General features: G+C 36.3%; 7 protein-coding genes across 12 annotated transcripts; 2 read left to right on the top strand and 5 right to left on the bottom strand.

Annotated features, from left to right (window-relative positions):
• Nucleotides 1-110: 110 nt before the first annotated feature.
• Nucleotides 111-2856, bottom strand: LOC128895203 (ornithine aminotransferase, mitochondrial). Of its 3 annotated transcripts, none has more exons than XM_054157615.1 (5): nucleotides 2502-2856; nucleotides 1981-2132; nucleotides 1272-1576; nucleotides 878-1208; nucleotides 111-796 (listed from the first exon to the last, which is right to left on the bottom strand). In XM_054157615.1, the coding sequence occupies exons 2-5, from the start codon at nucleotides 2056-2058 to the stop codon at nucleotides 203-205; spliced, it is 1308 nt and encodes a 435-aa protein (XP_054013590.1). In that variant the 5' UTR covers nucleotides 2059-2132; nucleotides 2502-2856; the 3' UTR covers nucleotides 111-202. The 3 variants fall into 3 exon arrangements, with proteins under 3 accessions (XP_054013590.1, XP_054013579.1, XP_054013599.1); XM_054157604.1 differs by having other exon boundaries at nucleotides 2436-2854; XM_054157624.1 differs by lacking the exon at nucleotides 2502-2856 and having other exon boundaries at nucleotides 1272-1475; nucleotides 1981-2123.
• Nucleotides 2857-4377: 1521 nt separating this feature from the next.
• LOC128895287 (cell division cycle-associated protein 7-like) lies at nucleotides 4378-5853 on the top strand. Its single transcript, XM_054157773.1, has 3 exons — nucleotides 4378-4582; nucleotides 4658-5398; nucleotides 5484-5853. Exons 1-3 carry the CDS (start codon nucleotides 4523-4525, stop codon nucleotides 5640-5642), a joined length of 960 nt encoding a protein of 319 aa, XP_054013748.1. The 5' UTR covers nucleotides 4378-4522; the 3' UTR covers nucleotides 5643-5853.
• On the bottom strand, nucleotides 5644-7390 carry LOC128895241 (probable methyltransferase-like protein 25). The gene is made up of 4 exons (XM_054157665.1): nucleotides 6682-7390; nucleotides 6248-6599; nucleotides 6084-6181; nucleotides 5644-6011 (listed from the first exon to the last, which is right to left on the bottom strand). Exons 1-4 carry the CDS (start codon nucleotides 7243-7245, stop codon nucleotides 5778-5780), a joined length of 1248 nt encoding a protein of 415 aa, XP_054013640.1. The 5' UTR covers nucleotides 7246-7390; the 3' UTR covers nucleotides 5644-5777.
• Nucleotides 7391-7403: 13 nt separating this feature from the next.
• Nucleotides 7404-7808, bottom strand: LOC128892404 (uncharacterized). Its single transcript, XM_054152819.1, has one exon. The coding sequence runs from the start codon at nucleotides 7806-7808 to the stop codon at nucleotides 7404-7406; it is 405 nt and encodes a 134-aa protein (XP_054008794.1).
• Nucleotides 7809-8452: 644 nt separating this feature from the next.
• LOC128894971 (SWI/SNF complex subunit SMARCC2) lies at nucleotides 8453-13875 on the top strand. 3 transcript variants are annotated; one of them, XM_054157141.1, is made up of 5 exons: nucleotides 8453-8852; nucleotides 9293-9412; nucleotides 9502-9615; nucleotides 9687-12411; nucleotides 13204-13875. In XM_054157141.1, exons 1-4 carry the CDS (start codon nucleotides 8736-8738, stop codon nucleotides 12402-12404), a joined length of 3069 nt encoding a protein of 1022 aa, XP_054013116.1. In that variant the 5' UTR covers nucleotides 8453-8735; the 3' UTR covers nucleotides 12405-12411; nucleotides 13204-13875. The 3 variants fall into 3 exon arrangements, with proteins under 3 accessions (XP_054013116.1, XP_054013103.1, XP_054013111.1); XM_054157128.1 differs by having other exon boundaries at nucleotides 13190-13875; XM_054157136.1 differs by having other exon boundaries at nucleotides 13176-13875.
• Nucleotides 12500-15388, bottom strand: LOC128895215 (uncharacterized). Its single transcript, XM_054157637.1, has 4 exons — nucleotides 14731-15388; nucleotides 14041-14371; nucleotides 13188-13393; nucleotides 12500-13086 (listed from the first exon to the last, which is right to left on the bottom strand). The coding sequence occupies exons 1-4, from the start codon at nucleotides 15249-15251 to the stop codon at nucleotides 12864-12866; spliced, it is 1281 nt and encodes a 426-aa protein (XP_054013612.1). The 5' UTR covers nucleotides 15252-15388; the 3' UTR covers nucleotides 12500-12863.
• A 130-nt stretch (nucleotides 15389-15518) lies between these two features.
• On the bottom strand, nucleotides 15519-18614 carry LOC128895020 (protein PTCD3 homolog, mitochondrial). Of its 2 annotated transcripts, none has more exons than XM_054157230.1 (10): nucleotides 18376-18614; nucleotides 18145-18256; nucleotides 17863-18060; nucleotides 17534-17781; nucleotides 17361-17469; nucleotides 16951-17290; nucleotides 16678-16883; nucleotides 16272-16604; nucleotides 15968-16183; nucleotides 15519-15889 (listed from the first exon to the last, which is right to left on the bottom strand). In XM_054157230.1, the coding sequence occupies exons 1-10, from the start codon at nucleotides 18402-18404 to the stop codon at nucleotides 15737-15739; spliced, it is 1944 nt and encodes a 647-aa protein (XP_054013205.1). In that variant the 5' UTR covers nucleotides 18405-18614; the 3' UTR covers nucleotides 15519-15736. The 2 variants fall into 2 exon arrangements, with proteins under 2 accessions (XP_054013205.1, XP_054013213.1); XM_054157238.1 differs by having other exon boundaries at nucleotides 18145-18253; nucleotides 18376-18613.
• Between the last annotated feature and the right edge of the window lie 4339 nt (nucleotides 18615-22953).

Here is a 22953-nt window from a genome sequence, read left to right as displayed (position 1 = left end):
TAAACGACAAAGTCTTTGGACTTTTGGTGGAACTTGCCGCTCGATATTTGCCCTTCTTTTTGGTCTATTGACAATAGGAGAACGTTGTATCGTATCGGAAACACAAGAAGTTTATCCAATATTTAGAATGAGAGTTTATTTACAAGATCTTATATAAGTTACAAAATTATGGAGTTGGCGTAAAGATGAAGTTCTTTAAACATTACTTAGCGTATTGGACAATGGTTTTAGAAATAATATCGACGCATTCTCGTATTTGTTGTTCGTTGATGACCAGCGGTGGAGCTAATCTGATTATATGCTGATGCGTTGGTTTCGCGAGCAGACCAGCATCCTTCAGCTTCAAACAGATATCCATGGCGTCGATCTTCTCGTTGATGACTATAGCGTTGAGGAGTCCCTTTCCTCTGACCAGAGTGACCACGTCCTTCGGAAGTTTCCTAAGTTCGGTTCTGAAAATCTGGCCCATCTTTTCGGCGTTCTCCGCCAGCTTCTCCTCCTCCAACACACGAAGAGCCTCGATGGCGACTTTGCTTCCCAGTGGATTACCTCCGTAAGTCGAACCGTGTTCGCCAGGCTTAATGGTCAGCATTACAGAATCGTTGGCTAGTATACCAGACACCGGGTAGAAGCCACCCGAGAGAGCTTTCCCGAGAATCAAGATGTCTGGCTTGACGTTCTCGTGGTCTACGGCTAATCGTTTTCCCGTCCTGGCTAAACCGGTTTGCACTTCGTCCGCTATCCACAAGACGTTGTTTTTCGTACAGATATCTCTTACTCCTTTTAGGTATCCATCCTTGAATAATTTTCAAGATTGAATTGTGTGCTATCGATGAAGAGTTTCAGAGAATCAAAAGCTTACAAAGAATTAGCATACCTTTGGTACTACAACGCCAGCCTCGCCTTGTATAGGTTCTACCATAAACGCGCAGACGTTGGGATCGGCCAAGGCTCGCTGAAGTGCCTCGAGATCGTCGTACGGGATCACTTCGAATCCAGGCATAAATGGGCCAAAGCCTTTGTAACTGGTGGGGTCTGTGCTCGAGGACACGGCGCTCAGCGTCCTCCCCCAAAAGTTGCCTTCCGCGAAAATGATTTTCGCCTGATTCTCTAGTATACCTTTACACGTGTAACCCCATCTGCGCGACACTTTGCACGCGGTTTCACCGCCTTCGACTCCTGTATTCATTGGCAACCATTTCTCGTACCTGAAAATAATCGATTATCAATGGTTAGTCGCGACGTTGCGTTACAAAAGACGCGTCACGTACCCGAAGAGTTTCGTGATGTATTCCTCCAACTCGCCCAGTGCGTCAGAGTAGAAGGCCCTCGAGGTCAAAGTTAAGAGTTTCGCCTGTTCGACCAGGGTCTTGTAAATTCTCGGGTGACAGTGGCCTTGATTAACGGCGGAGTAAGCGCTCAAAAAGTCGAAGTACCGTTTGCCCTCGATGTCCCACATGAAGACACCTTCGGCTCTGCATACCGCAACAGGGAGAGGGTGATAATTGTGAGCACCGTACTTCGATTCTCGTTCGAATACCTCTTGAGACGTGATCGTACGACAATTCTTCTCGTTCTGCATTCATACTTCACGTGTCGATTAATCGGAAATTGATTGCGCTTTCGCCAATTTTATTAATCTAGTACTTTCATATAAACTACTTTCACGTTTGCCAAGACCGAAGTTATGGTTACCAGTGTCCCGATGCAACTTTCGATTCTCAGAATTAAAGATAGACGCAATAGAAGTTCTTAAGTACAAACGAAATCGTTAACGAACGCACGTGGCATTTTCATTTTGTTTTTAGGCAGAAAATATGCTAGCGTGGTTCGCATGGAAAGCTACACCGAGATATGGTAATCATGTTATCTTTGTTAATTTAAAAATTTGTCTTTTTTCTCTCTTCGGTATCGTTGCTCTGTTCCGGTGCAACGTTTATTTCCATGCAAAACGGCCGATCCTGACTTCTGCTTTATTACCTGATAGACGGGATTCAAAAGTTTTCCTTTAGAAATTCCCCGTGTGCTTCGAAACATGCTTCGAGCTAACGATTCCATTACTGGCGAAAGGAGTTCTTCGAAGGAGGATTCTTCTATTCGAATTAATCTCTTGGGCCGACTCGCGCGTTGATCTACAAAATTAAAATGTATAGTATCGTTTCCATTAAGTACAGATCGTTGAAAGATACTATCGAATCGTGAGAAAGTATTATAGTTTATTGTTTAGAAGTGTATCGCTCAACGGTAGTTAGGGTTCCGTCTCGAAAGGTGGACGATTGTTATTAAAAATGAAAGAAAGCAAAATGACATTATCAGTGAGAGTATTAATGTTTACCGGGAAATAAAGTTATCGGCGTTGCATCGTTATCGCTGCAGCAAAACAGTGTATTAACGATGCCTCGTGTCCGTTTTAATTACATATTGCATACCATTACCTTTATGGATTTTCGACGAGTGAATTGCAGTGACTTCTTTGGTTGAGTAATATTATTCAAAGGTACCTTTGCGAGTGTACGTGCTGCCGGCCAGAGTGACACAAATTCGAAGGAATACAAAAGACTGAATGTTTCTCGGCGAATGTAGTCTTGTCGCCCGCCTTAGTCATTCCTTGTCAGCGCATACAGTGACATTGTAAGTACGCTACTCGTATCGAAGATAAGCCGAATGATATCGACAACGTAATGGAACTCGACTGTTGGACTCCCGAAAACCTTCATTCTTCAAATACTTAAATAAATCTTGATAAATAGTAGAGGAAAACATTATTTTTCGAGTCGCTGACGTTTTTTCAATAAATTCTTTACAAAATACTTCCATTAGTAATATTCTATAGCGCTAACAAATCTTCCTCCATCTCCCCCTTCTCCTGGGTTTCCTTTTACTAAGGTATTTCTCCCATCAGGTGACGGTGTGAGATAAATACCTACAGTGGGTGTAGAATGTATTCGTACACCGATCAATTTCCCAAAAAACTTTTCTGTGAAATTGTAGTTTAATTAAGCTTAAGTTTAATGTAGCTTAACTTGTTTTTTTATAATCAATGATATTTTACATATTCTCGGAAATCTCTAAGATAGATATAGTCCAAACAACATTTACTAGTTAATGGAATTTGTGAAATTGATAGAAAAATACGAAAAGTGGGTAAAAGTATCGAAGCAATAAGTATTTGTACGATTCTTATGACGAACCATTTACAGTAGAGTTTGTAACGTAAACACATTAGTTTATTGCTCCGTACGAATTAGAAAACATCAAATTTCCAGTAAAGTACTTTTAAAAAAGGCTCTAATAGAGGAATTGAAGGAGATCCCACTTTGAATAACTAATAATTTAAAAGGAAAAAAATTGATAAAAACAACAGGAAATCCCACGAAGGAGATATTATATACTTGTAAATTAATGTAAATTTCTTTCTTTTTAACGAAGTTTTAAAAATTAAACGGTTGTGCGAATACTTATTGCTTCAACATTTCTATCGATTAATTGTTTTTTTTTCTTGTTAATTTCGCAACTTACATAAATAGCTATTATTTTTTGTAATCTATCTATTCTAGAGATTTCCGAGAATGTGTAGAATGTCATTTTTTATAAAAAATAAGCTAATAAATTACAATTTTACATAGTTTTTTTTGGAAATTGATCAGTGTACGAATACTTTCTACACCCACTGTATATGTATATTAACATTAGCTCTAAGTCTCCATCCACAAAGGGTTAAAAGGTTTTCCACTTAAGTGGAAATTGTTCACAGATCAAAAAACTGTGAATCTCCTCTGGTTTAATCGCTTCAATTTTCGCTCGAAGCAATTGTGACCTTTTTGGAGCCCTGCAACAATAGTACGAATATTATTAAAAATTATCGCGGTAACTTCTACGAATTAAAAAGTAAATAAAGATGCACGCCTACCTGGGTTTTCCGCGGATATGCTTATCAGCAAAATCAAGAATGATAAGACACCACAAACGGCGCTTTATCTGTAGGTGCAGAACAATTAACATCTTACCGGTTCAAAGAATGAAATATATGAAATATATCGTCCTTATTTATCGTAATAACGAATCGTTTCTTCATGCACATACGTATACATTTCTTAAAATGTAAAATTTAGGGAAGCGAATAAAAATGACAAGAAACGAACTCCAAATAAAAGAGGATTCTGTTTTACAAGAGAATTGAATAAATTTAGAATGTAATACTTTGCGTTAAATATTACAGCTGCGGAAACACAGTCGTGCACTTCGTAATGATATCATTATTGATTTCAATATTGATTCAGCAGTTAACCATAACTGTTAATAATTGTAACGATTCATAATCATAAATATCATAATAATCATACGATTTAAAGAATTCTTCGGCAAGTTTGATGAATGCACGCATTTTACCCGCCTTTTCCGTTCGATTCGTCATGGTGGTACGCGTGATTCGATGCTGCGATTCAAATAAATGTTGTTAGCCTTCCACAGAACGTTCTCTTCATCTGTATTTAGTAATTTTATTTACTGAACAATCAATAACATGAGTGAAGATAATTACGACGAACTTCGAAGAAAAAATATAGCCGAAAGAAATGCCTTCGTAAGTACTCCTGTTTACTGATTCGATTTTTAACCTATATTCGAATATCAGATTTGCTCATCTTTAACGTTTCAGTTTGCTGAAGTTTTTAAGGATTTTAAAAAACAAACAAATGAGATAGAAGGACTGTCAAAGAAGTATAAAAGCACGGATAATTTAGAGAATGAACCACCGAAAAAAAGACGAAGAACTGTTTCTGGAGCTATCTATGATGATAACTTTAAAATTAACCGCGTGCAACTCGGATTCCGTAGAAAATACAATACTAGGAGCAGAGTGAAAAATTTAAGCAAAGACGACTCGAATACCTCGAAGAATGAGGAGGAGAAGGAGAATGATGATGATTTAGACAAACCTAGACGTAATAGATCTAAACTACAGGTTTTGTTCTCTTGGGCAAAACCAATGCAACGGTCAATTGATCTAATGAATATGGGAGTTTGTGATGTAGACCAAGAAGAAGAGCAATACAGTGATGATGATGATGATGATGGTGATGATGATGATGATGATGATTCTTTTAATTATACTAAGAAAAAGAGGGTTTACAAAGTATCAAAGACTCCATATGACCCAAACAACATACCTTCCGTTGATGAAATTACAGATAAGATGCTGAACAATGTAGCAGAGAAAAGTTCTTTAAAAACATATTCTAGCATTAATGGTACTAGCTGTCATCAGTGCAGACAGAAAACTTTAGATACAAAAACAGTATGCAGATCAGGAGAATGTGTTGGAGTCAGGGGACAATTTTGTGGACCTTGTTTAAGAGGAAGATACGGTGAAAGTGCTGTTGAAGCATTAAAAGACCCTGTATGCATTCTATTTACATCATTATTATATTTTCATTTGCCTCTCTCGCTGTTTCATTTTTCATCTTGTCATTAAAAATTTACAGAACTGGGCTTGTCCTCCCTGCCGTGGTTTGTGCAACTGCAGCATATGTAGAACAAGAAGCGGTTTGCGTCCTACCGGAATTTTAGCTCCTGTAGTGCAGGAGGAAGGATATTCGTCTGTAATGGACTACCTCAACTCCACTGATATTGACAAAACATGATTCCAATCTTTCATAATATATTACCAATTGAAACAATTGAATAGAGACAAAATGATTTGTACAACTACATGAATGTAACATTTATATTAATTGAATAGCAAATGATTTTTTATCTCTTTCTTCTGCATTTCGATGTTATTTTATTGCAATGATACCATAATGTCTTGGTGACAAAACAGGATCAAATAAACGTAAAATAGCAAGTTTTGAACATCTGTTGCTCTTTTGTAAAAATAGTATCCTATCCAGCATAATGGCTGCTTCCAATACAAGGCCCACGTGTACTCTTAACATTTGGAATGTACAAAATCTTTTAGTTAAATGTGCATAAAATTGATATGTATTTTCTAACTCCTCCAAAGACGGTATCTAAAAAAGACGGTAGAAAAAAAACGTCTCAATAGATAAATATATACATCGATAATCTTATTATCGTTATACCTTTCCCGATTCTACGCCAATTCTCGAGAATGCCCATTGCGCGTAACTGGGAAAATCGTGCAGAGGTCCCTTGCGACCTACTCTGGCATTGTAAATACCTATTAAACAAAACAGAAAGCATTGTAAAAAATGCTCGGGTTAAATTGGAGTAAAAAAGACAGTACCGATAGAGTGAAGAATCACTTGTAAAATTGCCCTGTAGAATAGCGAGGAAGATATAAATTTGTTTTCTGTGCTTCTTTCAATAGATTGCTGGGCTAGCATTCTAGCATTCTTGGAAAAATGTATTCTTTTGTTAAAAGTTTCGGTCGTCAAATGGTAACAACAAGGAACAATACATAAAAAATGAATGTCTTCTGTGGTTAAAAATGTTTCGATAACGGAATGAGTAAGAAAACCACAAGTATGTAAACCTGTTAATATAAGATTTTTATCTAAATTCCAATTACCAAAATTTTGTTTTACCATTTTTAGATAATCTGTTTTTTCGTTTATTTCTTCGACTACATACTGAACCTAAAACGATGTACATTTCATTTATATTATACATTTAAATATTATGGTGATATAAAAGTGTATTTTAGATTATCTTTAGTACCAAATTTTGAGAATCCGTCTTTTTCTTTAATTTTATTCGCCTATAAATTGCTCCCTTACAACACGATTGCGAAGAGTCTATCGCGAGGACGGGAACTTTATAATCTTCTGCTAGAAATGTTGATAAGTATGCTTTACCAGCACCTGCATCTATTACTAAACTACCAGTTGATGCTGCTACTGTCCCAACAATATTGCCAAGGGATTCAACTTCGTGAAATTTTTTAGCATTCATAAATTCTGTCTTTGTATTTTTACATCTATATTCAACATTGTTCGTAATGTTTGGTAGTACATCTGTAAGATCTTCTGAAGTTATTTCTACAGAACATGACTGCAGGGAAAGACTTTTTGTTAACTTTACAAAATTATTTAAAATAGGGTAATTGTCGTTTTCTGTCCAATAAGTACAGTCTATGTCATTTCTCTCCAGCTCAGATCTTAATGCCACTGGTAAACATGTCTCCCATAAGTTATCAGTGATGAAATCAACTACATGGCAGTTTATTAATTTGTTATACGTATTTATGAAACTTAAAACATCGTCAAAATGTTTGTTATACATAATTATAATATGATTGGTATTAAATGTAATACCATAGTATTATGTATAAATTATTTCCAAGTAATAATACTTTTAATTATCAAAAATAAAAAATATTATAAAGTTCAAACAGTAATATTATCTTGTCTTATATTTATAAACATAGCATTTATGTTTAATTAAAAGTCAAGTTTGTCCATTTCTGGATACAATGGAGATGTTTTTGTTAGCGAACAAAACTTGGCATACTTAAATTTGATATCATCCATACTCTTCAATATATCTACAGTATTGTTGTTATGTCTAGGAAAACTATAAATAATCTGTAGCAGTTCTTTTGCAAGAGATACAGCTTTCTCTGAATTAGGCTTGTTTGTACTCAAATACTGTTCCAGGATACCACTATAATATCCTAATTGTGCTCCTAACAAGCTGGCTCTATGATAACCAAGATGAAATCCATTTATTAATTGTTCTTTCCCAGCCTCATAACCTTCTTTATAACCTAAGTTTTGAGCATTCTCTTCGGTAAACAATAAATTTTCAAATTCTTTATTCACGTCCACATCTTCCTCAGCAGACATATTTAGTGGGCCTAAAAATACATAAAATATAATTATAATAAAAATATAAAGGGACAGAATCATTTTATTGATATAAAACTACCTGTGACATGCTCAAATATCAAATTACATTTTAACGATGCAAAATAAATTTTCGATCACTTTATACTGTGTGCTAGATAGTAGGAAAATATACATACTCGATAAAAAAACAGATAATCTAACTCGATATAAGAATTAATTCTACTCTCTATATCAGGTTATGTTCAAAACACTAAAATATCACCAGATGCTGGAAAACATGTTTACCAATCGTTTGAGCCAGTGATGGGCAAAACCCTAGATTTCGAATAAATGAGAAGTTTGCCGATATGTCTATCTCCTTTCCTCCTTAGAACATTTTCCAAAGAAGGAAAAGAGACAAACATATTGGCAAACTTCAGATTAATTCGAAATCTAGGGTTTTGCCCATCTCTGGTTTGAGCCACCAAATTACTTCGTTTTTACTATAGGTTCTTACTCAGAGATGGGCAAAACCCTAGACTTCGAATAAATCTGAAGTTTGCCGATATGTTTGTCTCTTTTCCTTCTTTGGAAAATGTTCTAAGGAGGAAAGGAGATAGACATATCGGCAAACTTCTCATTTATTCGAAGTCTAGGGTTTTGTCCATCACTGGTTCTTAGAATAAGTACAATTTCTAATTAAGGTTATAAGTGACTACGAAAATAGAAAATATTTTCGTATCCTTTTATTGAGGAACATTCGTTCATAGATAGTGGATAATTTATCGACAAGCCAACAGGAAATTTCTGTCCTTCCATCGAGAAATGCTTTCATAGACGTGGTGTAGTTCCGACCAACTTCAGAGGCGTGTCATGTTTGCGATAAACGCGGCGTTCTTTCTTGTAGAGTGTTCGACGATTTTTTAAGTCCGGATTTCGTAAAAGATGCTCGCGTTAGGACCTAAAAAGGACGGCGGACCCAACACAAAATTTTTCGAGTCCCAGGAAATTCTCACACAGCTCGATGGAGTGAAACAGTGGCTATTGAAAAACTGCAAAAAGGTAGGTCCGAAGACCCGGCATCGAAACCCACATCTCGATAGTTTATATATTTTATTTAAACATTTTAATGTCCGTGAGATTTAATCGTATTTTTGTTAATTTCGTCACAGTTTCAATTTTTTATTACGAGGATAATTACGCTTTTGAGTCGATGCGACTACCAAGAACCATTCCCAATATCAACAGATTGAATAAGTTACATATATCTCTGTTCTGTTTACATTTTCGACGTGTATCATTAATGTAGTTATTATTTTGACATGTCGAATCTGAATCTTTTATTTTATGAATTAATAATATAATATTATCTCATTATACACTATAGCTGTATTTATATGATACAGTTGTAAATATTATAAAAAATATACTTATCTAATAACTATCAATAAATGTCTAATGCTGAGAATGTAAAAATATTATATTTGTATTATATTTTACAGTATGTACAAACGGATCCTCCCACTAATAAAAGTTTAGCCACTTTGATAGTACAATTATTGCAATTTCAAGAAGATAATCTAGGAAAAAATGTTTCAAAACCACCCATGACAAGGCTTCCTGTACGTATTTGTCCATTACCATAATTAAGTATTATTTCGTAGTATTATATTACTCTAAAATTGAATTAAATATTTTTTTAAATTTTCAGGTGAAATGTTTTTTGGATTTTAAACCAGGAGGTGGGTTGTGTCATATTCTTGCTACAGCATATCGTTTTAAACAAGAGCAAGGATGGCGTAGGTTTGACTTTCCTGTTGGAAAGGTAAGCTTTGACATTTATGCTCATATATATATTATACGTATGATACAATATGTAAACCCTTGTTCTTTTAGTCAGGATCTCGTATGGATAGAACAGTAGAAATGTTGATGGCAGCTGAACGAGCTTTAGTTCAGAACAGATGTCTAACCATACCAAGCATATTTGTAAGAGCTGATGTAGATAAGTCAACAGCTGGAAAAGTGAAAGAAGCAATTCGAAGACATCAGGGTACTATTGCTGAAAACGAAGCGGATGCTACACACATCATTTATCCTCCAGCAGATCCTATGGAAGAAGAGTATGCGCGCCCTTGTATGAGGCGCGAGAGATCCGTTCTTCTTCATTGGTACTATTTCCCCGATAGTTATGATTCCTGGACTACTTTAGATCTTCCTTGGGATTTTCCAGAAGGTACACTTACAACTGCAAACATGAAATCTGTATACAAAGTATCGGCAACGTGGGCATTAGATTTAGATCAATACAACGAGTGGATGAACGAAGAAGATTACGAAATGGATGAAAACGGTCAAAAGAAAATACATAAATATAGACTTTCAGTTGAAGATTTAATGGCTCAACCATCTCATCCTCCGCCATCTGCGAAAAAACCAAAGCGAAAACGATCACCAAGTCCACCTCCAAAACTGGGCAAACGTAAAAGTGGAAGGGGGCCATCGGGTGTTCAAAGTGCTTCGTCTACATCATCGCTTACGACTCCGAAAAAGTCACGCGGTGGTGGAGAAGAGGAAGATGATCTCACTCAAGGAATGGAAGACCCTCCAGCGGAACCTCGGATTGTTGAAGTAGTTGCCACGCCTACGAATCCACCGGTTACAGGGCAAGGTAATGTACCAACGAGTGGCACTACCTTAACAACGACGGGAAGTAAAAAACAAGACAATGAACTTCAGCCACTTAAATCTGGTAACATGGCAGATCTGGATGAACCAATGGAAGGTGATAAAGGAAGTTCTCAAGGCACTCAAGACAGAGAAGAACGAGACGCGAGCAAAGAAAGAGGAGAAGGTAACAAAGGCGATGAACCGGAAGATAATGTCACAGAGCAAACGCATCATATTGTTGTTCCTAGTTATTCGGCTTGGTTCGATTATAATTCGATTCATACTATCGAAAAGAGAGCTCTGTCTGAGTTTTTTAATGGTAAAAACAAATCTAAAACGCCAGAAATTTACCTTGCGTACAGAAATTTCATGATCGATACCTATAGATTAAATCCCACGGAATACATTACATCAACCGCTTGCAGACGTAACTTGGCGGGTGATGTATGCGCGATAATGCGCGTACACGCATTTTTAGAACAGTGGGGACTTATTAATTACCAAGTAGACGCAGAATCAAGACCAACGCCTATGGGGCCTCCTCCAACGTCGCATTTCCATGTACTATCAGATACTCCGTCAGGCTTGGCTCCCGTCAATCCAAACCCTCCAAAAACGCCACAACCTTCGGCTGCCAAAGCTTTGCTCGATTTAGAAAAGAAATCGAACATAACGAGTGGAATTGGAGCAGAAGAAAAGGTTTCAGCTGGAGCGATGGCAAATTTCGGATTGAAAATAGATCAGTATTCAAGAAAACCGGCGGTGTTGAAGAACAAACAAGCTGCTGGTGCTACTCGCGATTGGACGGAACAAGAAACACTTTTACTATTAGAAGGATTAGAATTGCACAAGGATGACTGGAATAAAGTTTGCGAACATGTTGGCTCGAGAACGCAAGACGAATGCATTTTGCATTTCTTACGACTTCCAATAGAAGATCCATACTTAGAAGAAGGTGGACCGGAAGGTTTGGGTCCATTAGCTTATCAACCGGTACCCTTCTCTAAAGCTGGAAATCCAGTGATGAGTACAGTTGCATTTTTAGCATCGGTTGTCGATCCTAGGGTTGCAGCAAGTGCTGCAAAAGCTGCTATGGAAGAGTTTGCAGCTATCAAGGACCAAGTACCCGCGACTTTACTGGATCAACACTTGAGAAATGTACAAGCTAGCGCTAATTCGGATGGTAAATTCGATCCAGCTGCGGGATTAGCGCAATCAGGAATAGCTGGTACAGGTCCCCCTGAACCTCCAGATGACACAGCAACTCCGTCAACAACTGGAACTGTTTCAACACCGGTGACTACATCTCCACATTCGGGGACACCGACTCCTATGGAAACGAAAAAGGAGGAACCAGAGAAACCTAAGGAACCGGAAGTTGACCAAACTCAGTTAGATGTCACAAAGAAAGAAGAAGAAATTAAAGAGACAGAAGAAGATACAAAAACTCCTGTAGACGCCGAAGCTGTGGAAGCGAAAGAAAAGAAAGACAAGGTGGTGCGCGATGCTCAACTCCAGTCCGCAGCTGCTGCCGCATTGGCAGCGGCTGCCGTTAAAGCAAAACACTTGGCAGCCGTGGAAGAACGTAAAATTAAATCCTTGGTGGCTCTACTTGTCGAGACACAAATGAAGAAACTGGAAATTAAATTACGTCATTTCGAAGAATTGGAAACCACTATGGAACGAGAACGCGAAGGTCTCGAGTACCAAAGACAGCAGCTCATCACCGAAAGGCAACAGTTTCATCTGGAACAATTAAAAGCCGCAGAATTCAGAGCGAGGCAACAAGCGCATCAACGTTTAGCTCAAGAACAACAGCAACAACAACAGAATCAGCATCCACCTTGGCAACCAACCGCGCAACAGCAACAGCAGCAGCAACCACCGAGTCCGCAAGCACAGGCTCAACAACCACCTCCCCATACGCCTCCGCAACAAGCATAACTCTCTTGTGAGTTACTTTTAAATTATAATTAGCGATCATGATAACGCGATGCGCTATTGTGAGAAGAAAGGACATGAACGTAGAATGAACAAAATATAAATTAAATTTTTAATACTGAATATATTATTTCTGCGATACAGCGTAATGTTTCTTGCGTTACAACGCATTATGTTTTGATCTCATTTAACGTATTTGGAAAATTTACGAAACAATTACTAAACATAATCTATTACAAATTCGTGTAGAAATATTTTTGAGAAGAAGAAATCATCATTTTTTTAACACATTTTCCTTACACCTCATTCACACCGTAAATTAAATGTGAATTTGCAACGCAGTCTACGATTCTTTGTGTGTATTTGTGTGCACAAGATTATACAACATAGCGGCTGATTTATTTCGTTAAATCATAAGAAACTTACATTCCAATTAATCGTAAAGATTCGTTAACGTTCAAGTTACAAAGCATGGTTGTGTACGAGTTCCAAAACTAAATCAGTCATCAGTCGCGCGCATTCTGCATTTCCGCGAGGTGGTGCTCGCAAACTTTGATTTTCCTTGCATGTTTCCGACCTTTCGTACATATCTGGTGCTTCCTCACTTTCGCACGTACTAATTGGCAACATGTCTAATGCGAGACCTACTCCAAATCGTCCGCAACGTCGCATTTCTTCATTCAATCTGTACATTAACAACACGTTTAAAGTCTACTGGTTTACGAATTCTATTGTTACCTTCTCTTTTTTTCTCTTTTACGAACAAATTTGTAGTATATTACTTACAGCTCCCACATAACAGATGGATCTTTTGGTGGCTGTTCTGGATTAAGTGTGTGTAACGAAGACATCAGGTGGAAATGATAGTGCTGGAGAAGCTGCGTCATGTGAGCCCGTCTAATCTCCCCGCTTGTGCAACAGTACAGAAAATTTGCAAGGTCAAGGGCAAGTGAACCAACCCGAGATAGTTGAAAATCGAGTAAACAGACGTCCTGAAATGTCGTAACGTTAGACAGATCGTAATATTTTAAATATTATTTACACGACTGGCATAAACAATCGAAACATTTGTTAGCGTTCAAATTCTTATTATACCTGATTTTCAAAAAACAAAAAGTAAATAACATAAATATTTTTACACTATATCCATCCCTTTTTCCTCTGTATTGAGGAAGTTATTATAGTCACGTACGGAACAAAATTTTTCAAATTCCACGACTACTTCGATAATGAAGTATATACATATTTTATTTACGTGATACGAAAAATGTTTAAAAAAAAAAACAAATTAATTTACGATACGATTGAATTTATATAATGTTCTTTTTTTCAATCAGACGACTACACAAAGTGCAAGAATTTTTGCTTTACGGTTAATATAGTACTTTCCTGATAAAATTAGTGATAAATAACGAGAGAATCGTAATATAAGAATCTTATAAATTTATATAATAAAAAATTATACTGAAACAAATGTCCTTTTAATTTAATATTTTTTCTAAATTCCTAGTATAATTAGACCTTGTGTAATATAAACAGTCTGCTGTATATTCAAATTTATAAATGTTGATGCCCGATATAAAGAACAATCTCTGCATGACTGATTTAATAAAATGTATATTAAGTGTGTAGCGCTTACCTCTTCGTTTGATTCGGCGTCATCTTGAAATAAAATGTTATTAGTCCAACAATCACCATGACAGAAGACAGTGAGAGGTCCCCGCGCAGCTGCCAATTCACTCATGGTGCGAAAAAATACATCATCGCTGAGAAAGGCTCCCAGTTTTTCCATTATCTCGACTCTTTTGTGCTCCATGTGAGTAGGAAGCCCGTCTGATACCATTTTAATAGCGTTCTTAGCAGCTTCTTGATAATACTGACGATACCATTCTTCGTTTTCCGGTCGAAAAAATGCCTCCTGCACACCTTGTCCTCCATCTGGATCTGTCAATCTTGCAAACTCTTCCGGCCTTCAAAATTCGTGTTATGTATATATATAAAATACGTACTATTTATATATCTATATTATACTTATATATACAGTAAATATTGTGAAAGAGAAAGAGATTTTCCGAGGGGAAAAAAGCAGTCAGCAGAAGCGTATCGGTGAAACAATAGTAATGTAACAATAAATCATCGAGCGTCAAGGGGGAATCCCCCCAGTGGTGGGGGTAGTGATTTTGCAATTATCCAGTCAATCCTGTCTTGCACTTATCCAGTCTTTACTGTGTCCGTGTATATATATATTAATTACGTATGCAAGGTAAGAAAAGCCAGTAGAAAGAAGTAATAGTAGTAATAGAAAAAGAATTAATATTGTTTAACTTGCCTTGTTTCTCTAAAAGTCAAACTAAGCGCATGAAAGCCGGCTAAGGCTTTCAAGGCTCGTTTTAAGTGATCAAGTTGTAATCCTTTCCTTCTATCTGCCATTTTAAAGCCTCTTTCTCTTAAATCCTCCATAACGATAAGATCAAACCGCGCTGCATATATTTTGGCGACTCCGCTAAACACTTTTCCATGATTTGTTTGTAACTTATTCAAAGCGGGCCACACATACGTATAGAACGCTACCTCGTTTCGAAAGAGTTGTTCGCTTTTAAACGCTTCCCGATGTTCCCTCGATTCAGGCAAAACTTTATAAATAATCGCACATTCGTAATTAATCCATTCACTGTTTTCCGTTTGTCTTCGACCCTTTGCACGTATACGATAAAGCATAGACGTGTAATTGTCACCTCTTCCTGACCCTGGCTCCTCTTCCAAGTTTTTAATCTCCACATTGGGTTCATCTTTTGTTATCAATTCCCTCACGGCTTCCAACGTAAGAGGCATATGTCTTTTCTCGTTCATCACTTTGGCAGTAAACGTAACAAAACTGCTTTCAAGTAAATAGCACGATTTTGTTTAAATAATCGCGTGTGGTTTAACGCTGTTGAATCGATAGATATCGTGGCATTCCAGTCTTTAAAATGGACGAGTGAGTTACGATGTTAAACTATGCGGTGCAGGAAATAAGTATTTGAGTGACGAGAGGATAGTACCTCCCACTACCACTGAACTTAATTTATTAATCGAACGTACCCTAGCTGGAGGGACAAGGACATTAATATCTACCAATCACGTGTGTAATTTTTATTCTTTGAATGACAAACTGATTGAAATTCTTCTACATATAACGCGAATTTAATAAAGAACCAATTCCATCTTGCATACATTTTCAATAGATTAATACAATAATCAATCTTGGAGTTGTAAAAGTTAGAAAACATTAAGAAATACACGATTTTATACTCTTATAAATAATTTTTTATTATATCAGATTATAATTAATTTGATTACTTTTTATTCAACAAATTCAACGTATCACTCCCTACTAACTGTACCAATTTATCGCGATCTGCATCACTAAGCTCTGGATTATTACACAATTTATTTGCTATTTCAACAACGTATTCTAATTCTAAGTTTATACAATACTCGAGAACAAGCTAGAAATGAAAAGTAAGATATATAGTTTTTGTTTTAGATTCAAATAAATTAAGAAAATAATAAGTAGGAATACGTACAAGAGCTTCTTGGAAACACTTCTGCGAAATACAACCTTCGAATAATTGGTTTATTTCCGATTTCTGCATTGTTGGTAAAAATTTCGAGGTATCTTTAACGAAATTCGTCAGAACTTCTCTCATTTCTGTCACACGACTATCGCGTAATAATAGAATTGCTATCCACCCCGTGATGGAAGTTTCATACGATGCACTAGAGGACTTCTTCATTTCTTTCTAAAATACGAAATTTTTTTTATTCCTATACAACTTCATTCCCTGTTCATTATGTTACTTAACCGTAACAAGCACACAAATACTAAACCTGTATATATATCCAACAAGACCAAGCTACATCCGCAAATATTGCATTCAAAGGTGAGTCAGACGGTACATCAACAGTTTTTATGAGTTCTATCATATTAATGCTCAAAGCAGATTCCGCTATCTCGAATGTATTGATATATGACCAGAATTTTGGTATATACTCTGCTAAAACTGTCGCAGGTTGTGTTTTTAAATGTGCGATAATATCAACCATATGATGCATACTTGGGATGTACATATGCGGAACAGTTTTTTGAAAACATTTGTAGAATTCTTCCATTGTACTTGTCATTAACATTAATGTTAGGTATGTATTGAAATAAAGTTGCTCCTGGTGTATGAAAAATTCATTATGAAATAATGAAATGGAATGAATAAATCCATATGGTAGTGAAACAACATACTTGTGCTGCAGACGTCAAAAATTTGTGATTATTGCCAGTAAGGAAAAGTTTGTGTACCATTTCACCGGCTTTTTTATCGGTGTAATAACGAGAAGCTGTCTCTATAGCCTTAGTAAAAAATTTACAATCTAAGGGGTCTTGAAGAGTAAAATTTTCTTTTAACATTGTATTTAGGGTATTCATAAAAGTGCTGTATGAATGATCACCTACAAAATTACATAATTTTGTAAATTAAAATTAATGACAAAAACAATATAAATGAAACATAATTACCTGTACGTCTATTGATACTAATAATATAATAATATGTGCTTAACGAAAATTTTATTTTCATTCTTTTGAATTCGTTAAGTAAATGTTCTCCAAAATCTAGGCTTAAATCAGTTGACAACAATGAAGATGCTACTTTAAGGGCAGCATTCAATGTACCAACATTTGGATAAACACCTTTTGCATCCATCGATTGAAAAATTTCATTTAATAGGTGTATTGTTTCTTGATCATCTTTTATGTAAAGCTTTGTTATTAGCGGTATTCCAGAATTATAGGTAGTGACACTTAATGGAATATCTTCTTTCAGGCATTTCTGAAATAGCAACCAAGCTTTGTTCTCCTGAAAATTTAAATCAATCATGTTTAATATCATAGAAAGTTTCCTATATAAGTAAGACAAATCACTTTACATTTTTCCATTTCGAGTAGCCACATATAAGAGTATTATGAGCTTTAGCTGCTGTTAGTGGATCTTGGGTTATCAAAAAGTTGTATAACTTCTCAATTTCTGGATGGTGCCTAGAATATAAAACTGCTAAAAATAGGAAAGTAAAATTGTGTGCTTACTATGTTTATTACTTACGACCAATATGTGGTTTCATTAGGTTTAACAAACCACCGTTCGTGTGGCAAATTGTATGCAGAATCTGTATTGGCATTGTAAAAACATAACAATTCTAATAATGCTTGTTTCGTTTTGTTGGAAACATCACATTCCAATAAGTTATAAATATCAAGAGCATCAGCCACATTACATTGCGATATAGCTTGCAAAAGTATTTCTTCTGATACTTGACTTTTATCTGTATATACTGTTGGAGCTATAAATGCCTATAAACCACAAGGTAAGAATTAAAAAATTACTAAGTACTCAATTTAAATCTATTATCTGTTATAGTAGATCAACTATACTTTGATCTGTGGTTGTGAGAGATCCGTTGGAAATAAGTTTCCATGCTGTTTATGGATCCACATTGCCGTTTTTTTACCAGATTCATATGATAATGCATATGCACGTTGATCCAGTTTCTTTATTGGATATAAAAAGGGATCGTCGTGATATTTATAGGATGCGCTCAATGGATCTTTTGGTACCGTACTATCAAGAGCCTTTAACAGATAAAGAAATTCCATATAGTATTACCAAAAAACAATAAAAAAAAAATGATTGAACAGATCTTCTAGAATATTTACACGTAAAATATCTGTAGGTCCCCGATGTATCCTAGGTGGTATTTTGATACTAGGTTCTGATGACATCGTAGATTCCAATCTATTTAACCGACAATGTTTTGCTAATTTCCTGCTGAAAGTATGTTCATTCAGTCTTAAAAATAATTAGTATACTACTATGTATTTTGTTACAAAGTAAATATAAGCTACACATTTTTTCCGTTAATTCAACGATATGTATGCGTTACTAACCTGTGCGTAATTCGCGTAAAGTGGTTCATCGTGGATTATTTTCTAGGACCGTTTTATAAACGAAAGTCAGTTTTACAATAGTGGCGATTTGATTAAAATGCAATAATTAAATACTTCATTTCATGTATTTCTCTCACACGAGAATAAACTGTTATACCATGATCGAAGGAAATCTATGTACAGTTAACCTATACACGCTTTTATCATTCGTGTTAGGCGTCTGTACGGTTGCCTACCTGCAGGCGTGCAGGCTCCTTTTTTCTTATCTACAGAATTCGATGGTACAGAGTAATAAGTTTTAGAATACGTTATCGATTGAAAATATCTGTTTTCAAAGCCATTAGTTTATCTGCAATTAAACGGCAACATTTATAGAGACAACTATCTCTGCATATAAATACGTATGTAACTTCTTTTTTATATTTTCGATAACTTCGAATTTGTAAGCATCATGGTAGACTTCAAAATTAGACAACAAAATCGAAAGTGTGTCGAAATAGGTAGATAAATAAAAGTAAAGATACAAAATTTATTCTCTAATAGCCCTTAATTTCAATGGATTTTTTAAAAATTAATATTCATCTGAGTGAAAGCTAAGAGTCGAATAACTTTTCTGACAATTAGACGGTATTTAAAGTTGCAACTCAGATGTTCTTCTCATCCTCTCCTGTTAGTTTTTAAACACCCTAACAACCATTCTCGGTGGATAATGTCTCACCCCCTCGCTCCCATTGTCGTTTGTATCATCAGCCATTGTAAACAAAGACGAACTAAATAATAGAGATCCCTACTTCACGTGTATTGAAATACCTGGGTACATGGGTAATTAATGGATTCGTGTTTTAATCCGTGTATTTTTAATATTCGAGTATCGAAACACACGGATATCAAGGTACATATCGAAATACACGGATACGCATACATGGAATTATACGGGTACGGTATGCAATTATTTTTATATTCAAACTTTTATGTAAAAAAGCTATTATTCTAAAATAGAGATCCTTATTAATTTTGAAAAAATTGATATGCAGTAAAATAAATAAATAAAAAAGATATAAACATAAGAAGAATTAATAAAACAGAATTAATTTTTCAGTGTAGTTTGTAAAACTTTATTTACTAGTTGAAATAAATATTCAAGTTACGGGTAACAATAGATAATTCGATGTATCCGTACCCGTGTATTTCGATGCACGTGTACGTACCCGAATATCCGTGTATTTCGATACCCGGGTACCCGTGTATTAAATAAGGGTGTCCCAAAAATGTTGCAACACCTTGAAAGGGGTGGTTCAGAAGATGATTTGAAACAAGTTTTTCCTTAGCGAAAATGTTGTCCGAGGCTTCGATGAGGAGATATAAACGGGAAACACTGACCAATCAGAGCGCGTGTATACTGTTGGAGCGGCCGCGGTAGCGAATGAGCGCGGACGGCTAGTCGCTCCATCGGCTTACTCGCGCTCTGATTGGTCAGTGTTTTCCGTTAATATCTCCTCAACGAAGCCTCGGACAACATTTTCGCTAAGGAAAAACTTGTTTCAAATCATCTCCTGAACCACCCCTTTCAAGGTGTTACAACATTTTTGGAACACGCTGTATACCCGTCTTCTTAATCCCTTAATATACGGTACACGTGTTCCGTGTACTTGTATATTTTAATACCCGTTCAAAACCGTGATCTCTACTAAATATCAATAATAATACAAAAGTTACGTGTAAATACTATCAAGTCGCAAGAAAAAATATCACCAAAGAAGTCACCGTTGTCGGTTATAGAACTGACGTCGCAATAATAAGAGGTACGCTCGATTCTGGAGGGAAACATTTCGGGGCGTTCGTTAAACGGTTCAACGCATCATTCTCGCCAGTTTTATAATCGTAGAATACTTTTCCATCCGTGAGCTGGTACGTAGAGGTGCGTGGATATGGCAGCTGCACAGTCGTATCTACAAGATAGAGATTCATTTCTTTCACCGCATTTATTGTTTAGCATATGAATGGTGCACGGAACACGTGTATACGTATACGCGCGTGCGCGTGCACACCAAGCGTGTACCCTTTGGCATATTACAAAGAATTGAATAAAGTTTATAAGGAAGCCAAAACCAGTCCGCAAAGAGAAGTAGTTCTCTTTTGCCGTGAGAATGCGCGCGAGCGCGCGCTCAGGCTCGTTCGCGCACCTTCTGTACCGCGGTTGTGTGCGCGTGTGTATGTAGTACGTCGCACACAACGGAACGTGTACATAGGGAAGAAGCCAGGTGTTTTATTTCAAACCGTGGGACTCTTAAAGGGGGATGCTTGCACCACGTTGTACCACGCGTCTTCTACCTGAAGAATATGAATGAAAAACAGGATTCATGTTACACCAGGAACAGCCCCACTACTTTTATTGTGTTTTCTTATTCGATCGAATGTAACGTAACCCCTTGCACGCCGTTCTTCCACGGTTCTTTTCAATAAATTTTCCTTCTCTACGATCCCAATGTGGTAGAAAAAAAAAAGAATCGGATAGTATTTAGATAGACCATCGAGCAACAATACGCGGTACGTTCCTGTCTCGTTGAAAGGTAAACAAAGAAAGAAACGAAGAAAGACGGTACGTTGCTGCCCCTTCTTCGGGCTTTCGACGACAAAGAAATAACATGTAAAGTGCTATGGGCATAGCGAACGAGAAGACGAGATCATATTATGAACCGTGATGGATGTTCCATCGATAACTGCTATTACAATCTTTCGAAAAAATGTGATTTTCGTTTCAAGTTTAAACAGAGTTTCTTGCGACCGTTACATATTATTTATATGTATATTTAAAGCCTCTGTGCTCTACACTTTTCGATCTCGTTCGACCGCAATGTTTACATTTAAATGTAGTCTCTTTACTTCTAATTTTTTAAGTAGACGATAGAGTCGATAGATGGAGCATGAGTAAAGATCCAATGGTGTAACGCGGATATGTATTATATTCGTGTATCAACTTTTGATTTTATTATCTAAATTAGACAGAAATGCGTTGATTTCATCTCGTACAAGGTATTGCTTACTCTGCGATGTAATTAAAGTAACGATTTTTGATAGCGTGATTTCACGGGTAATTACGTTCAAAGTCCGATAAATTTGATTTTTTTATTTTATTTTGAAGCCTATTCTTTTACATATTATCTCGATTTGCTTACGAACCAAGTAATACAAATTACCAGCTTTCATTTAACGATTTTATACATCGTCGGAAAACGAAAGACGAGGAGTACGTAGAAGAATTATTCTTATATTGAAGCAGGGTGTGGAAGGGGAAGATTCAGCGAATTAGGGCTGTTTCACAACCTAACCCATATTTATGGTACATGTCGTTACAGAGATAGTTTTCTTTTTTTTTATTTTTATAACATACAAAAATAGTTTTTATAAGTACAGAAACAAAGTAATATAATCCGTTAATTATTATTTACCAGCCAATACCGAATACATTTGTTTACGTTAATACGTGCAATGTTCTTGTCCCAGCAGGTATGCTCGAAAGATGATAATTCGAACAGATCCAGCAGGCCGGGACGAGTGCAATTTGATCTAATCTTCACAACAAATAATGCCCACATCCCAACCTGCCGGTATCCTCGATAAATTTAGCGAAAACGGTTCTGTGGCCATTGTTCGTCTTCTCTCACTTGTCTCTTGTTTCGTCGACCTCTTTTCGTTGTTCGTTTGTTCTACCTTTGTCGACGAGATACAATGCATTCCGATAGGCCGGGACAAGTGCAATATTGATGAATTAAATCGTCACGAAACATTGTCACAAATCTCGGCCTATCTTCGATGCAAGTCTTTCTTTAACAGACCTTCGCAGTTAAATCCTGATTCCAACAAAAAAAGAAGAATAATAAGAAGAATGATCATTGATCGACTTCTAATCCAAAAAAGAAAAGATACGTCGATCGGAAGCTGCCAAGATAAAAGCCGAAAATTTTATCCTTTGTATCAACGTTTGAATCATCAAAGGACCGGGAATTTATACGTAGAAAAGTTTACAAGAATTTGACGAGAATTAATACGAATCAATAATTGTTTACGTAACGTGCACGTCCCCATCGCAAAATGCGTTATAGTTTATACCATGATACTTTTGATACGAAGCATCTCTGACTCGGCCCTTGGATGATCAGTTTCCGAATCAGATCACAGTTAGCTTTGAGTCACAAAATTGTGGCTCGAGGTTATCGTGGACCTTACGTAAACGATGTATACAATCAAACCTTAACATTTTCATCGATTCTGTAAATTTTACGAATTTATAAAAACCGAGTCCAATTTCGTTATGTAATTAGTCTACGATACGTCGTGTGCTAACGTTGTTTCATACACGAGGTTCGAAAATTCGTCATCGTTTCGCGAACGAATTCGTCGAAACGATACCAACCGATAAAATTAAAACTACGTATTGCGTAATTTTACGTTGTACACTGTTCGAACAACGGGATACATTAACGCTGTTAGAGAGAAGAAAAAAGAAACGTAATTCGCGCGCAATCTCCTCGAATAACCCTAAGACCGTATTTGTGTACAAATATTACAAAGCAGATA

Source organism: Hylaeus anthracinus, unplaced genomic scaffold (genome assembly GCF_026225885.1).
Source record: "Hylaeus anthracinus isolate JK02 unplaced genomic scaffold, UHH_iyHylAnth1.0_haploid 0, whole genome shotgun sequence".
NCBI lineage: Eukaryota > Metazoa > Arthropoda > Insecta > Hymenoptera > Colletidae > Hylaeus > Hylaeus anthracinus.
The sequence above is the reverse complement of the archived record's forward strand: the minus strand, read 5'-3'. Positions and strand labels throughout refer to the sequence as shown.

Excerpts from the sequence above, each read along its gene's own strand:
- LOC128895203 (XM_054157615.1), bottom strand. The coding sequence starts at position 2,058 with ATGGAATCGTTAGCTCGAAGCATGTTTCGAAGCACACGGGGAATTTCT. Across the intron at positions 1,577-1,980 it reads TTTTGAATCCCGTCTATCAG|AACGAGAAGAATTGTCGTAC; the intron begins GTAATAAAGCAG and ends GTATGAATGCAG. Across the intron at positions 797-877 it reads CTGGCGTTGTAGTACCAAAG|GATGGATACCTAAAAGGAGT; the intron begins GTATGCTAATTC and ends AAATTATTCAAG.
- LOC128895287 (XM_054157773.1), top strand. The coding sequence starts at position 4,523 with ATGAGTGAAGATAATTACGACGAACTTCGAAGAAAAAATATAGCCGAA. Across the intron at positions 4,583-4,657 it reads TAGCCGAAAGAAATGCCTTC|TTTGCTGAAGTTTTTAAGGA; the intron begins GTAAGTACTCCT and ends TTAACGTTTCAG. Across the intron at positions 5,399-5,483 it reads TTGAAGCATTAAAAGACCCT|AACTGGGCTTGTCCTCCCTG; the intron begins GTATGCATTCTA and ends AAAAATTTACAG.
- LOC128895241 (XM_054157665.1), bottom strand. The coding sequence starts at position 7,245 with ATGTATAACAAACATTTTGACGATGTTTTAAGTTTCATAAATACGTAT. Across the intron at positions 6,600-6,681 it reads AGACGGATTCTCAAAATTTG|GTTCAGTATGTAGTCGAAGA; the intron begins GTACTAAAGATA and ends ACATCGTTTTAG. Across the intron at positions 6,012-6,083 it reads TTGGCGTAGAATCGGGAAAG|ATACCGTCTTTGGAGGAGTT; the intron begins GTATAACGATAA and ends CGTCTTTTTTAG.
- LOC128892404 (XM_054152819.1), bottom strand. The coding sequence starts at position 7,808 with ATGTCTGCTGAGGAAGATGTGGACGTGAATAAAGAATTTGAAAATTTA.
- LOC128894971 (XM_054157141.1), top strand. The coding sequence starts at position 8,736 with ATGCTCGCGTTAGGACCTAAAAAGGACGGCGGACCCAACACAAAATTT. Across the intron at positions 8,853-9,292 it reads TATTGAAAAACTGCAAAAAG|TATGTACAAACGGATCCTCC; the intron begins GTAGGTCCGAAG and ends TATATTTTACAG. Across the intron at positions 9,616-9,686 it reads TTGACTTTCCTGTTGGAAAG|TCAGGATCTCGTATGGATAG; the intron begins GTAAGCTTTGAC and ends TTGTTCTTTTAG.
- LOC128895215 (XM_054157637.1), bottom strand. The coding sequence starts at position 15,251 with ATGAACGAGAAAAGACATATGCCTCTTACGTTGGAAGCCGTGAGGGAA. Across the intron at positions 13,394-14,040 it reads ACGCCGAATCAAACGAAGAG|GACGTCTGTTTACTCGATTT; the intron begins GTAAGCGCTACA and ends ACGACATTTCAG. Across the intron at positions 13,087-13,187 it reads CCATCTGTTATGTGGGAGCT|ATTGAATGAAGAAATGCGAC; the intron begins GTAAGTAATATA and ends GTTAATGTACAG.
- LOC128895020 (XM_054157230.1), bottom strand. The coding sequence starts at position 18,404 with ATGAACCACTTTACGCGAATTACGCACAG. Across the intron at positions 18,061-18,144 it reads GACCTACAGATATTTTACGT|GCTCTTGATAGTACGGTACC; the intron begins GTAAATATTCTA and ends TATCTGTTAAAG. Across the intron at positions 17,470-17,533 it reads AATGAAACCACATATTGGTC|GCACCATCCAGAAATTGAGA; the intron begins GTAAGTAATAAA and ends TTTATATTCTAG.